This window comes from Grampus griseus (genome assembly GCF_964374135.1).
Source record: "Grampus griseus genome assembly, chromosome: 20".
NCBI classification, from domain to species: Eukaryota; Metazoa; Chordata; class Mammalia; order Artiodactyla; family Delphinidae; genus Grampus; species Grampus griseus.
In genome coordinates, this window is record NC_139014.1 from 51,439,768 (window position 1) to 51,454,404 (window position 14,637).

The 14,637-nt window shown below is 50.7% G+C and overlaps 1 protein-coding gene across 1 annotated transcript in view; it reads right to left on the reverse strand.

The window, feature by feature from the left end:
• The window catches only part of NXN (nucleoredoxin), a 141,128-nt gene that overhangs the window by 7,495 nt on the left and 118,996 nt on the right, over window positions 1-14,637 (reverse strand). Inside the window, exons 3-5 of the mRNA XM_082678341.1 lie at window positions 13,599-13,732; window positions 12,968-13,068; window positions 11,259-11,365 (exon numbers count right to left, since the gene is read on the reverse strand). Of these exons, the coding sequence (XP_082534467.1) occupies window positions 11,259-11,365; window positions 12,968-13,068; window positions 13,599-13,732 (342 nt within the window). The remainder of the gene's footprint in view (window positions 1-11,258; window positions 11,366-12,967; window positions 13,069-13,598; window positions 13,733-14,637) is intronic.

The following is a 14,637-nucleotide window of genomic DNA, read 5'->3' on the forward strand; positions in this document are numbered from 1 at the left end:
TGCCCTTTGGGGACACTTGTCTCTCCACTGGCAGCTGGCCCCCTCCCCCCTTGCACCAACCAGCTGCCTTCCCTCTGGAGCTGACCGGAGCTTTAATTTTATATGGGCCAGGGAAAGCCAGAGCAATTTAATATTTATAGATTCCACAGCATTCAGTCGGTAATTTGCTCCACTGACATTTTACTTCGCCACGGGGGGCGATGCTGAGGTACCAGAAATACAGCCCTGGTGTTATGACCTGCATGGTGGCTGGGGCAGCGGGCATGCAGTGGTGAGCCTGTCTGAAAAAGGAAAAACGAGTCTATTATGTTCACACCTATTAGAAGGAGTGGCTTGGCATGTTAGGGAACAGGTCCAGAGAGAAACAGACTCTGGGGACTGCCTTTCCCACAACGCACAGCACATACAAACGCACGTGGCTGCAGCCGGCACACTCGGGCTTTCAGGATGCGCCCAGAGCTGTCCGGGCCTCCTGAGTTGTCCGGGTCTCCTGAGTTGTGTGTCAGAGTACAAGAGACTTGGGGCATTTCCAGCCTCATCCTCACAATGGCATGTCATCCCCCAGAGGCCTGGGGCTCACATCAGGTGTGTCCCCAACCCGGATCGGGCTGGGCTTGAGTCAGAAACCTGAAGGGAGCCTGGGGCTGGGGCCCACAACATGACAGTCTGGCCATCTGCAGACAAATACCTCCCCAGCACCATACCTCATCTCAAAAATGCCTTGGCCAAGGTCTTTAATCAGTTTCTGAAATTGGGCAATTTCAAGTGTTGGGCTAAACCAGGGCCTGCCCACTGCTATGATTAGACACTGCAGCAGGCCTGTTTGTAGCTCAGACGTGGGATGCTGAGTTGGTCTGTGGAGGGCAAGCAGGCACAGAGGACGGACAGAGAAGGCAGGAGAAGTAAAATCCAAAGGCAAAGAAGCTCACTTCCTGGTTTGGTGCCTCGGTTTCTCCCAGTGACTACTCTAAGAGGCTTCTTTGTTACCACGGCTGCAGCCTCTCTCCAGTCATGGCTGGTGGGGACCAGGGCGGCAGGGCAGGGACACAGGCCCCCAGCTGGCTGCCATGGCGTCCTCGCCAAGTCAACAGAGGAACAGCTCCGCTGGGCCCCCGGGTCTCCCCACTCCTCCCCCACGGCTACGTGAAAGCGAAGTCCCCCTTGTATTTGGTGACTTGAGCCCAAGATGATGAGGTGCATGTGCCTGTGGTGTGTAAACAGAAAGCGACTCGGTACAATGACCACAGACTTCAACCAAGAGAAGCCCATTTCCGGCACATGGACAGAGAAAAAGAATCAACAAGCATCGGGCCAGGCCGCCTTCCCATCACCGGATCTTGGGTTAGCTTGGCCCTGGAGCCCTAAGTGTCTATGTTCCTCCAGAGACAACCAGCAGGTGAGAAAAGGAAGCTTGCTCTCAGGGCATCTGCTCTGTGCTCCGCACAGGGCGTGGGACCTCACTCACTCCTGAAGTATGATTATCCTCCTCCTGCAGATGTTCAAGTTGCCTGCCCAAGGTCGTCTGGCCAGTAAGTGGCCACGGTGGGACAGGAAGCCTGGTCTGCCTGCTGGAAAAGCTGCTGCTCTTTCTACCAGGCCGGCCACTGGCGGGAGCGCTCACAGCCCCGGGTTGGGGACTCTCATCCCCATGGAGGAGCTGGGCAGGGCGGGCCCTGCATCCACACTCTCTGCACCACCCACCTCCCTCTTCTCTGAGGCTTTGGGGAAGGAGGCTGAGATACGATCACCTCTCCCCTTTCTCCCCCGCCCCCCGCCCCATCAGGCCTTTCCTGCTCCCCCATCCCTTGAAGCAGGTTCCCCGAAGCAGAGACTTCTAAGGAGAAAATAGGGCAGAGCCTCTTATGGGAAACTTAAAGGGAATGGAAAATTTCTAATCAATGCCTTTGTACAGAATAACTACCACCCCAGCAAGGGGCTCGCTTCCCTGACGGGAATGAAAAGGGAGCAGTTCGCCTCTGCTTCTCTTGAACTTGTCGTTTCCCAGCTGGGATGGCTGGAATGGTTGGAGGCAGAGTACAGTAAGAATTCTAAGGAAGACCCCGGAAAGTCACTTAACTGCTCAGAGCCTCATTTCCACACCGTCAAATGGGGGTAGTGACAGTTTCCTGTCTTACTTGGGGGCTGGAAGTAGAATGACACGTAGAAAATGCTTTCGAGCAGACCATCTGGCACCCAGTAAGTACTCCGTAAATATTAGCTCTTATTATAAATAAGTTCATCATTATTTTTTTAAATCATCCCTAAGTTGATCATTTGGCTCACGAGAAGGGACAGAAGACTGGTGCCTTGCTCTCGTGAGATAAACAGAAACCTCCACGCTGGCTGGAGGGAGTTCGCTAAAGTAATAGAACACCGAGGCGACGTCAACACCACAGGGAGGGCTCCGGGGATGGTATAATGCTGCCACGTGTGCGGCTGGTGTTCTGTCGGTTGCACCACCCTAAGCTTAACCTCTGCGAGTAGAACACACACTCTGCGCTCCTAGAGAGGGCTTCAGCCCCAGGCCCCCACCCAGGGGAGCTTGGGTGGACCACAGCAGTGCCTCAGAATCCCCTTCAGCATCTCCCCGAAAACCTAGAGAAGAAGGAACAAGGCCTAAGAAGCCGGCTCCATACTGTTTCCTCCTGGGAGGAGCCGATTCGTGAGTATTTAAAACCATCTCAAAGCCACGTGCGGGACTTCCCTGGTGGCGCAGTGGTTAAGTATCCACCTGCCAATGAAGGGGACACGGGTTCGAGCCCTGGTCCGGGAAGATCCCACATGCCGCAGAGCAACTAAGCCCGTGCGTCACAACTACTGAGCCTGCGCTCTAGAGCCCGCGAGCCACAACTACTGAGCCCATGTGCCACAACTACTGAAGCCCGCACGCCTAGAGCCCGTGCTCCGCAACAAGAGAAGCCACTGCAATGAGAAGCCTGTCCACAGAGTAGCCCCCGCTCGCCACAACTAGAGAAAGCCCATGCACAGCAACGAAGACCCAACGCGGCCGGAAAAAAAAAAAAGCCACGTGCATGGAGACTGTCCCACAGTTGCGTTTGGTTGCTTTCCTATCACCAAGGAAAGAGGGAGTTTCAAAGGAGGTGGTGGGTCTGGGGCAGCACCTGGGGGTGGGAGAGGACCTGGTCAGGGCCGTAACCCAACTTTGTTTCTCTGCTTCTAGATGGCAATGTGATCGCAAAGACTGCTGGCAGTGGGGAAGAGAAAGGGGAGGAAAAGCAGACCCCAAGACAGGAAGAGTGGGTTAGGGCACGTGGCAGGGCAAGTGGTTACGTGATCACGGAAATAAATGGTCATCGTGAACACTGTGGCAGTATGGAAATGTTTGTAATGCATGGATGAGTTGAAAATGCAGAATACACAGTGCTATGTGTACAATTACAACTATGTAGAAATATGCTTGAAGACAGAGACCAAAAGGACTCAGAAAAGTGAAAACAGTTGTGCTAGGAAGGCAGGAATGTGGGTAAAATAGATACATATTTGAGTTTTGTTAAATGATATTATGATGAATGCACTAACATTAAGTAAAAATCAAACAGGAACCGTAGGGCAGCAGGGGTGGGATGACAAATACAGACCACGCCTTGGCAACATCAACCCCAGTTCATCACATCCCTCTTTTCCTCCCCCTCCTTCTCCCCCAAACCTTCCCCTACTGGGAGAGTTAAGGAAAGGAAGAAGGCAGCTGGTTTGAGTGGTGAAGCTCAGAGAAACCCAAAGGAAGTCAAAGGGATGAGTCTGGGCCCACTTGAACTCGGCCAGAAGGCCCGCGTCAGGAGGCACAAAGACGACTTTTCTTTTTTGACCATGCCACGTGGCATGCGGGAATCTTAGTTCCTGGACCAGGGATTGAACCCGAGCCCCCTGCAGTGGAAGCTCAGAGTCTTAACCACTGGACCGCCAGGAAGTCCCAAAGAAGACATTTAAAATGGCAGCGTTCTTGTAATACAGAAAAGCCAGAAATGACCAAGTATCCACTGACGGTGGAACTGATAAACAGGCTGTGGTACAACAAAGCACTTCACGGCACTGAAATAAACCAGATGTAAATATCAACAGGGATAAATCTCAAAAACATAATGTTTAGTGAGAAAAGCAAGCTGCATTATGATATTACAGCATGTCAGCACTTAAGTACACTTCTAGAAACACACCCAGCACGACTATACATTACTCACGGATTCAGAGACTCAGTGAACTTCTGAAAACAGATGAGGAATATTCACAGTGAAGGGCTGATAGTGTCACCGCTCTCCCCCGCTGGGGAGAAAGAAGGGGCAAGGCTCCACGGAGGAGTAAAGGGAGCCCCACTTGGTCTGTGTTTAATGCTCCCATTCGTTGATAAATACCTCAGGCAGAGATGTCAGTTCTAGGTGGTGGCCACATGGGTGTTTGTTACATTATTCTTTGTCCTTTCCTGTTTTTCCTTTTTTTATGTTTTCAGAATGAAACAAGACGAGCAGAGAAGAGCACTGAGGCTGCTCTGTAGGCCCTAAGACAGCCCCCAGCCGCCCTCCCCAGGCCCAGGGGGCCCGCTCCACAGAGCCTGCGCCAGCCCACAAAAAACACCAGCGTGGGCCCCTCGCCCTCTACTCATTGAAAAACACAATGGCTGAATGTTTCGTTTCTATAGAAAATAAAGAGACTCTGCCTCAAGTCCATTTTGTGAAAGGAGCAGGGAAGAGGGCAAAGGAAGGGAAAGAGAGAGGAGAAGGGCGGGAAATGGATGAGAAAGGCAGGGAAAGGGGAAAAGGAGAAGAAAAAGCCAGAGGATAAGGCTAAGGAATAAGAGGGCAACAGAGAAACAGAAGATAAATAGATCCCGGGAGAGCGACGGGCCTCACACAACTGCCTCCCGGTCTTCCCTGCTGCTCTCCTGGTGGCAGGGCCTCCGTCCACCCTGGGCCCTGTCGCTGGCCCCAGAGGCGGGGGCGGGGGTGGGGAGGAGAGGAACAAAGCCAGCGAGGGCCTCTAACCCAGGAGAGAAGGGGCTCGGAGCCTCCCTGCGCAGAACATGGTATTCTCCAACAGCCTGCGTTAGAGAATTGCTAATGGGATCTGCCTTTTGCCAAGTGCGTCTAAACCCTTTCCTTAGAAAGGCATTTGTCAGCAGCTTATAGGGCTACAAATTCCCCAGTCTGCACAAAGCGCTGGGAGGAGGGAGGCCAACCCAGCTACTCCCCAAGGCAAAGGAAGTGGATGGAGGCCACATGCCAGGCTTTGGTGAACTCAAGCGGCCCCATGAAGACTGCGAGCTAACACGGCCCGGGCTCAGGCCAGAGCACCCGAGGGACCAGCAACCAGCCTGGGAGCAGATGCCTCCTCAAGGCCTGCAGCAGGTCCTGCCATCTCTGAAAGGGGTGACTGGAGGACACAGCCTCAAGACCCAGACTCTCCCACCACCATCTGGATGGACACCTGAACGAAGGGGCAGCATCTTATGCAAGGCCTCCTCGGGATGCTGGAAGATACTCAGAATCCGGGGGCGCTCTGAGCCCAGCTCCCAGGATGCTCGGAGGATTCCAGGTTCTTCTGCATTGCCCATTTTCACCCAAGCCTGTCCAGGTGACACAGAGCGGCTCTGCCCTCATGGGCCTCAAGATGGTCTGATGAAGTCATTTGCGCGCTATAAGGCCCAAAGACAGGCCAGGTGGAGGTGGCTCAGCTTGGGTGCGGGCAGGGGAAGGTACCTCACACTGCTCTCTGAAAGCACCCTCATCGAAACGTTCAGGAAGAGACAGAAAGTGGGGTGAGAGACCAGGACACAGAGTCAAGCAGGGAGCATGAGCTCTCGCAGATAGAGCCCTGCGGGATTTGCAGAAGACCAGAGAGCTGGTGGAACCCTCCACTGACTCTGCATATGCATGGAGTGTATGTACGTGCACATCGTGATACTGTAACATGGTGAGGCGTATGTATTTGGCCTTCATCCCCAGCTCCTGGCACAGAGCTCCTAAAACCCCTATAATTTCCTGAATGATTGGGGTGATAGGAACATCTTTTGTTATAATATTTGGTCTTAGTCCCAGATCCTGACGCAAGAGCTTCCAAGACTGTTGGAATGGAAGTGGTAAGAGTGAGTGTCTTTTTGGATGCTCGCGAGATGACGGGTCTAGGTCGCCAGAGAGACGTGGTTAGAAGGTTGGAACATTCAGCTCCACACCCTTGACCTCAAGAGCTGGGGAAGGGAGAAGGGCTGGAGGTTGAGTTAATCACCAATGGCCAATGATTTAACCACTCATGCCTACATAGTGAGACCTCCATAAAGGCCCCAAAATGATGGGGTTCAGAGAGCTTCCAGGTTGGTGAACATGTGGAGGTGCTGGGAGGGCGGTACCTGGAGAGGACATGGGAGCCCTATTTGAGCAAGAAAGAAGAAAGGGGATGGAGAGACACACAGACATTCTGAGTTACGGACCTGAGGCTGTAAAAGATGCTTCGTGGTGGAGAGGAGGGAGACTGAGGGAATTCAGGAGAGCCGGCCATACGCCCACCAAAGCAGGTCTGCTGAGGAGAGAGACACTCACCCAGGGGAGGAGTCTGGGCCATGGGAGATGCCGACAGGGAGGAAAGTGATGGCCCCGGGACCTCGGAACCCCGCCCCCTCGAACAGGCTGTGGATCTCCTCGACCTTATATTTTGGTAGTCAAACGCACTGGGATGCTGACTGGTAAGATCAATGGAAATGCTGCCAAAGAACTTACTAACGACTAATGCACCGGGGAACCCAAAACATGCCATGAAGCTGAAGCAGCCTGTGAGGCTGGAAGGAGGCAGAGGCCGCCTGGGCCACCTGCCCTAGAGCCCAAGGGAGCAGCCTCCCTCTCTCCCCACAGGTAGGCCTGTCGTGAGCCACAGCCTGAGGTCTGGCTACAGTGGGAGCTCAGTGAGTCCATCAGAAATATCAGAGGATGACATGCCTCTGGGATTTCTCTTCTAGTCTAGTTTACACGTCACTACTGTACTGATCTCCCCTTAATCAAATTTTTCAAAAAGCTCCAAAGCCCAAAGTTCAAGGACCACAGCCTGGTGCTCAAGGCCTTCTGTGATGTGGCATCACCAGCCTTATTACCCAGTCTGCCCTACAGTACACCACGGACATCCTACTCTGGCCTTTGCCCTGGAATAAACCCTCTACCTAAATCCCATCCATTCTGTAAGGCCCTGCTCTAGAGTCACCTCCTCCAGGAAGCCTTCTGGGCTCAAGAGCTCCAAGCCAGAGTCTCGTGTGAATTCAGACTATTCCACCGTCTGCCCTTCATTAAACGCTGCCTTGAAAAGGATCCTGTGTGACTCTTCCACACTCTCGATTCACCGTGCTTTAGTACATCTCTGGCTTCACAGGGCCAGAGGCGGACAGACAGATCAGGGTCAGCCGGCAATGTCTGACAGGCTGCTTGCAGGAATGACTCCTAAGGCTTAGCCAAAGGGGTCAGTGATCAAGTGAGCAGCTGGCAGAAAACACTGTGCCAGGGGGAGAACCCAAGAGTGAGGCAGCAGGAGGTAGAGAGCTGGGAACGCAGGCTGGTCCAAGCTGAGGAGGGACTAGTACAGATGGCAGGGAGTGTACACCGTGGAGCCAGCAGACAAGGAGCAGCGGGACGGGCCAGGTGCAGGGCTGGGCTGCAGAGGACACTCGCCAGCCAGAGCTGGGTTCTTTTGTGTGGCTGCCCGGCCGCTGCTTGCCTGGGCACAGGGCCTCTCCAGATCAGCTTGCTGACTCTCAGCTGAGGGCTCCTTGAAGTCTGGGAACCACATATGTACTCATCCTCACACTGCCAGGCCTTAAGAGACTGAGCCAAATGAATGCATCTCTGAAAACTCTCCATTCTCTTCCTGCTCATTTGTGGTCACCCGCATCCTGGCTGTCTGGGCCACACCTAGCAACCAGGGCTCCTACTGCTGTAATATTTACATGTCGATAGCTGGAGAATCCACAAGGAGAGTTCCCTTCTCTGCTCTCTGAAGGCAGACAGAAAACAATCAGTTTAATTTTTTTTCCTTTTTTGTTTTTTTGGCCACACCATGCAGCATGCGGGATCTTAAGTTCCCCAACCAGGGATCGAACCCACACCGCCTAAAGTGCAAGTGCGGAGTCTGAACCACTGGACCGCCAGGGAAGTCCCACGATCAACTTAATTTTTTCGTGCCCTGCCAATGTCTGACAGAAGGGTACCTTCTAGCCTCAGCCGTGTGCCCAGAACTTGTGCGGAATCTTGCAGGGTTTGTGATTTCTCCTTAGGAGATTGCTATTCTGTGCCTACCCCACCAACAAGGGCCCCAAGAAGCATCTCACAGAGCACAGGGAGGGTAGAAACCCCCACCCTCAAACTGGCTCTGCATGATATAGACTGTCCTTTGGTAATTTATTACTTTCAGGTGACCTCAGGGCCTTAGCATCGACCACTAGAATATGACCTGCACCTCACTGGCCTCCACCCCCAAGAAAGGGCAACTCCCTTCCTCAGAGAGGAAAAGGCTGTGCTTCACTGAGGACGTGTGTTTGGAAAGAAGATGCCCCCATATGGAGAGGCTGCCTGACTGAGCAGAGTGGCCAAGTGAAGCCCAGCACCCGCTCTGCTCTCGGGGACAAGTTCAGTCTTCTGAGCCCTTGTACAAAGTGACACCTATTTGACCAACGCTTTTTAGTTCTTCAGGAGATATCATCCTACTGTAGTTATTTCCCAATGTAAATCCCATCTTGCCCACTCAAGGGCAGCCCTGGGACACCCTTCTGGTTTCTTATTCCCCACCAAGCTCAGTGTACAGTATTGGTGGTTAGCTGGAGCTCAAGAAATAGAATCCTATGCATTTAAATCTACTCCAGCTTTTTTCCAAAAAGGATTTGAGGCTGCTTAAAAAGTGCATGATATAATCCAATAAAAAACTGATGAAAACAGCCCACTGACAGGAAAACAAGGAAGGAAGAGAAAACCAAGCTAGGGTCAAGGGCACGCAGAGAAATGGTCAGCTTTGTAAAACTGCTAAAGGTGGCTCCAAATTCAGCTCTGAGTTTTCTAGGGGCTAAAGCAAGGAAAGAACTGTGGTCTGCGATGAAATCCAAAGTATACGGAAGATGAAAGAAAAAACCACAAATGCACCTCCAACTGCAAAAGAAGTTCAGTGTTTGCTGGGTGCTAGAGGGTAATTTCCTGAACATGAATTCCTGCAAGTGGGATTCTGAAATTAAAGGCTTTATAGATTTTTAAGGCCTCTGGTGTACACTGCCAATTTCTCTCCTTGAAACGTTGTCCTGATTTAGATTCCCACTAGCAGTCTGCTCTCTTTCCTATACTGGGGATTATCTTTTTTTGGCAAGTAGAGTTCTTTGCAAATGTGATAGACACAAATTCAGTGTTTTAATCTGTAAATCATGAATGAAAATTATTCTGAATATTTTTCTTATCCATTCTGACAATATGCATCAGGTGAATTGCCCACCTCATATCTTGTACATATTTTCAACTAAATTGTTTGTCTCTCTCTCTTTTTGGACTGGTATCTGGAAAGAGCTCTTTTTCTATGAAGGATATAGATTCTTTGCCACATGTGTTATTAATACTGTTAGTTGCCTTTCTGTTAGTAAGCTTTTTGACATCGAAAAGTTTATCTTTTTTAGGTTGTAAAATCAAATATTTCCCTTTTTTCCCCTAAGTCAGTCAGTTAAATATTAAGTGCCTACTCTGTATCCAACAGTGAAACTGCCCAGTTTTACTGAAAAAAGTTAGGTTAAGTAACTTGCTCAAGGTCAGTCAGCAGTAGGGGGGTAAACCCTCAGCAAATACTTGTTGAATGAATGAATAAGTGAATTGAGAGACATGAAGTTTTACTTATCCCCACCAAGTGGCAATTCAACCCTCTGTTTAGTACGACTGGCCTAGGATCATCACTTTTCTCAAGCAATACTGCTCCTACCCCAAGGCACACATGCTTTAAGGCTCTCTGCAAGCAGAGTGCTGGAAGGAAATACTCCTGGGCCATCTCCTTTAAATTAACCAACTTGGTACCCGTCCTTCTGGACCAGTAAACCATGTCATGTCTCTCCACTTCTGCTTGGAAAGAAAACTGCTTTCATCTTTTTTATTAGTAGGAGGCATAAGGCTCCCAAATTCTCAAAGGATGAACAGACCCAGACTTAATGCCCAAAGTGTGGTCCCTGGACCAGCGGCAGTGGCATCACCTGGGGGCTTTTGCTAGAAATGCAGGATCTCAGCCACACCCCAGAACCACTGAATCCGAATCTGCATTTTCGCAAGATCCCCAGGGAATTCTTATGCACATTTGAAACTGAGAATCACCAATTTTAAATGAAATATTGATTTTTTGAAACTAGCTCCTAACAAAGCCAAATGCTTACTCTAAATGGTGAAGAAAAAAGGTTAAAGAACCTGATGAGTTCCCCCACAAGCTATGGAGTTGGTGGGTAGATCTTGATTTGTCTTTTTTTTTTCCACTTCCTATAAACCAAGACACTGAGAACTCAAATATTAGCTGTTATCTGTCTAGGGTTGACCAGGATCTGGTACCACTGATACAAAGACAATGAATTTAACTCTAAATAGGCCACCAAGAAAAAACCTGGCTGGGTGAAGGCTGGGAAGGAGGTATTCACATAATAAAGAATAAAAACACAGATTGTCTCACTAGTAATCATTATTTCTGAAAAACACCATGATTAGTACTTCAAGTCCAAGTTTTCAACACTCTCAGGAAATCAATTTTCTTGCCTAAAAGGCAATAAATACCCCCTCAGCCGTCACTGTGACACTTTAGGAATGTGCGAAGTATGGGATTTGCATTATCCTATTAACGCTCCCAGCGACTCTTTGTGGCAGATATATCATCCACAGTTTACAGATGAGGAAACCGAGGCTCAAGGAGCTTGACTAACAGAACCAAAGGTCACCCTCAGGTCTGTTTGACAGAAAGAACCTTGGGATAGGGTTTTGGCCGAGTCATTGGGCAGCTGTTCTCCATAGCCCAACCACATTAGAACCCACTAGGCCGGGTGGTGAGAAGTAGCTGTCTCACTGGGACAAGCATTTTCAAAAAAAAATGGCTTTAATGAGGGATAATCTACATACCTTAAAATCCACCGCATCTTTTTAAGATGCTAAAGAATGTGAACATTCATGGAAATAAAGATGTTCTTTTCCCTCTAGAAGGAAAGCCAAAGAGGTGGTGAGCCCAGACAAGCGAGCAGGATTCCAAGGAACCCACAAGTCGGGCACGCCTACCTTGGATTCCATACAGCCGGTTGAGGCGCGACCGCCGGGCCTCGTCGGTGTAGGGAACTGCAAGCCACGGCATCTCACTGAAGTACTGTTTGAATGAGTCCTCTGACCTACAGAGACACACACAGGGAGACAAAGCCCTATTACCCCACAAGGCACCACCACTGGGTCCTCCCCACCTTCCACCAAGTCGTGCCCAGGGCCCTACAGATGCCGGGGCTTCTAATCATCGTGCTCCTCGGACACCAGGCCGGAGGACACTGTCCTACCCATTCCAGCGCACACCCCAAAGCAAAGCTCCACACAACAGGTGGACGCCAAACTGAAATGCCAGGCTGCTTCAACATCCCGCTTCTCTGCACCCTACACATTCAGCTCACGCTTAACTTCTCCTTTTTCAACACTGACAGGTCTTACTTTTATGAGGAGTCTAGATGTTCAGACACCACATTCCCCACCATGTTTGTAATCTGTGCACATAACAGTGATGCGTACAGGACACTTAACCAAGCGTATACCTACGACTCCATGTCTAAGAAACTCTAGGAGTGATAAATCTAATCAAGGGATAGAAAGCAGATCCGGGGATCTGTGGGGCTGGGATTTGGGGGTGAGGATTAACTGAGAAGAGGCACGAGGGATTCTTTTAATTGATGGGAATGTTCTACATCTTCACTGTGATGGTGACACAGGTACATACATTAGTGAAAATACATTGAACTGGACACCCAGAATGTATGAATTTCATTGTATGAAAATCGTACTTCAATAAAGCTGACTTTTTTATTATTTACTTATTTATTTTGGCTGCGCCACGGGGCTTGCAGGATCTTGGTTCCCTGACCAGGGATCAAACCCGCACCCTCGGTAGTGAAAGCGCGGAGTTCTAACCACTGGACCGCCAGGGAATTCCCAAGTTGATGTTGTTTAAGGCTTTAACAAAGTGACTCCTCCCTGTGGCATGCCTTCAGGCTTGCCGCACTCCATGCGGGGTGGGGGGGGGCCCCCCCGCAGTGTAGTGGGGTGGGGCCCACGGGCCAATAAACTGAGGACAGCATCATGCAGACATCAAGGGTACGACAGTGGACACAAGGCCCTCCGTGTGTTGCCATCTCAGAGACCCTTCTGTGAACAGAACACCTGGTGGCTCAGTCTGAACTGGGGCTGGAGTTTTGAGATGAAGGAAGGTCACTGATGAGTAAAGCCGGCAAGAGGGCGAGAAACAGAGGCGACTGAGGCTAAAAGGCCCTGACGTACTCCAGGAAGAATGTCTGTTCTTGTTTTGAGGAGAGCCCCTAGAAAAAGCACGTGGCCAGAGCTCAGAGAAATGACTGCAGAGCCCACTAGGATAGGTGCCACATTCCATTAGTCTCCGGCTCTTTTCTTTCCATCCTCCCCCCTCCACATCCTTTCACCACCATCCACAAAGCTGAACTAATCAGAAAAAAATGCGTGCTAATCTCAAATGCCCCAGGCCAGAATTGGGATGTCCCTTAATAATGACAGCAAGGACGGGTTTTTCTTGGCTGCCCTTCAGACAATTACGTGAGTAAATATGAAATGTATCTGTCCCTCCGATAATCATCCCAGATATGTCTTCCCTGATGCCTATCCCCCAAGCTCTAACCTTAAAGAGGCGAGATGTGTATGGCAAGAGACATCCACCTAGAGAAAAGGGGAGATGCACCGCCACTCTCTCCAGCACGCGTTACCTGTCTGCACTAACAAAGATGATCTCGAATTTCTGGCCTGCCTCCTTGATCTTCCGGTAGGATTCCACCAGGACCCGGGTGAGGCTTCGGCAGGGTGGACACTGGAAGACATGAGTGGGATCCTGCAGCCTCACGTCGCGCCTTCGCCTTCCCAATTCCCAGCCACTTGCCCGTAGAGGCCAGGTCAGCAACACCCAAGCAGGATTCGGATCGCGTTTCCAGTTTATGGAAGAGGCAGAAACAAACGTGCCTCTCGTGATGGCGCGTATCCAGCACAGGCCCTGCCCCATCCACGTGGGTGCCAGCAGGCAGCAGTTAAAACGAGCTCCCGCGGGGCCCATGAGGAGCCTCGTCAGAATGGGTTAGGAGGACTCCTCTTTTTATTTATTTGTTTTTTAGGGGGAAGGACTACCCTTTTAGGCCAGTCCAAAGAAGTCGTTTTCTTGCTGCTAATATCGTTCATCACAATAAGCACTTGCAGCATGCCAGCAATGCATTGGGCACAGGAGAAGGCAAGAATGCCGGGAAATGACACCTGAGCAGTCACACCTCCAGAAGCCAACCCCAGCTGGGGTTGGTGGTGACATCACTGCTCCCTTCTGTCTGGACTAAAGAGGGACCAAACACTCACCCAGTGTGCAGAGAAATAGACTCCCACGTGAGACCCCTCCAGGCTGCTGCTCTCCAGGGACTGCCCATTATTTCTAAGCAAGGGCCCTGCAATGACTTCCCTGAAGGGTTTAGGCCCCCAAGGGAATTCCAAACCTGAAACAGGCAACAGATAGCGAGAATGTTAAGACTCTTCCTCGTGGCCTCTGACCCAAAAGGCCTCCGGGCTGCAGAGCATGACAACTTTATCACCAAACAGTATTTTTTAACATATCCGTAGAATCCGCAGCTAAAGCAGGAATAAAAGCAGGACTCATCCGCGGCAGAGCCCTACCTACCTTCAAGGCAATGGTTCCTGAACCTGGATGACCACAGGACCCATCTCCTGGGGGGCTTTTGAAAAGTACAGAAGCCCAGGTCACCCCCCACCCCCAGTCTCAGGATTCAGGGGCAAGGCTGAAGATGCATGTCCAAAACAAAGCAAAACGACTCCCCGAGTAATTGTGATGATGGGACAGTTGGGAAATCACTGCCTTGGGTATTAACTGTGAGTTTCTTCGATTCCAACTCTGGACTCTCAGTGGCTCTCAACTCTGCATTTTAGAATCAGCTGGGGAACTGTAAAATTCCCCACCCCCAAAGATTCTGATTCAGCCAGTCTGGGTTGGGGCCCAGGGAACCAAGTGAGATGAGAATTTCAGTCTACTGAAAGGAAAGCGTAAAACCACTCAACCCAGATGGTCGACATTCTGGTGACACGTAAGCCCCAGGCAGGAAGAGCAAATGATATGCTCCCCCCCTCAACAGAACAGTGTTTTCTCACAGGGTGGTCCAGGGACCACTGCCTCAAAATCGCCTGGGGCGGGTGGAGGATGGGAGGGAGAAAGAAGCACAGCCTGGCTGAAAAAGCAGGTGGCCAAGCCCACCCTGAAACAAATGGATCCAAAATTCTCTGGGGGTGGAGGCGGGGAAGCTGGGTTTCTAACAAGTTTCAGAGTGGAGTGTGTGTGTGTGTGTGTTTACATTTCAGAAAGTAAAGACTTGGTTCTACCTGCCCTGGT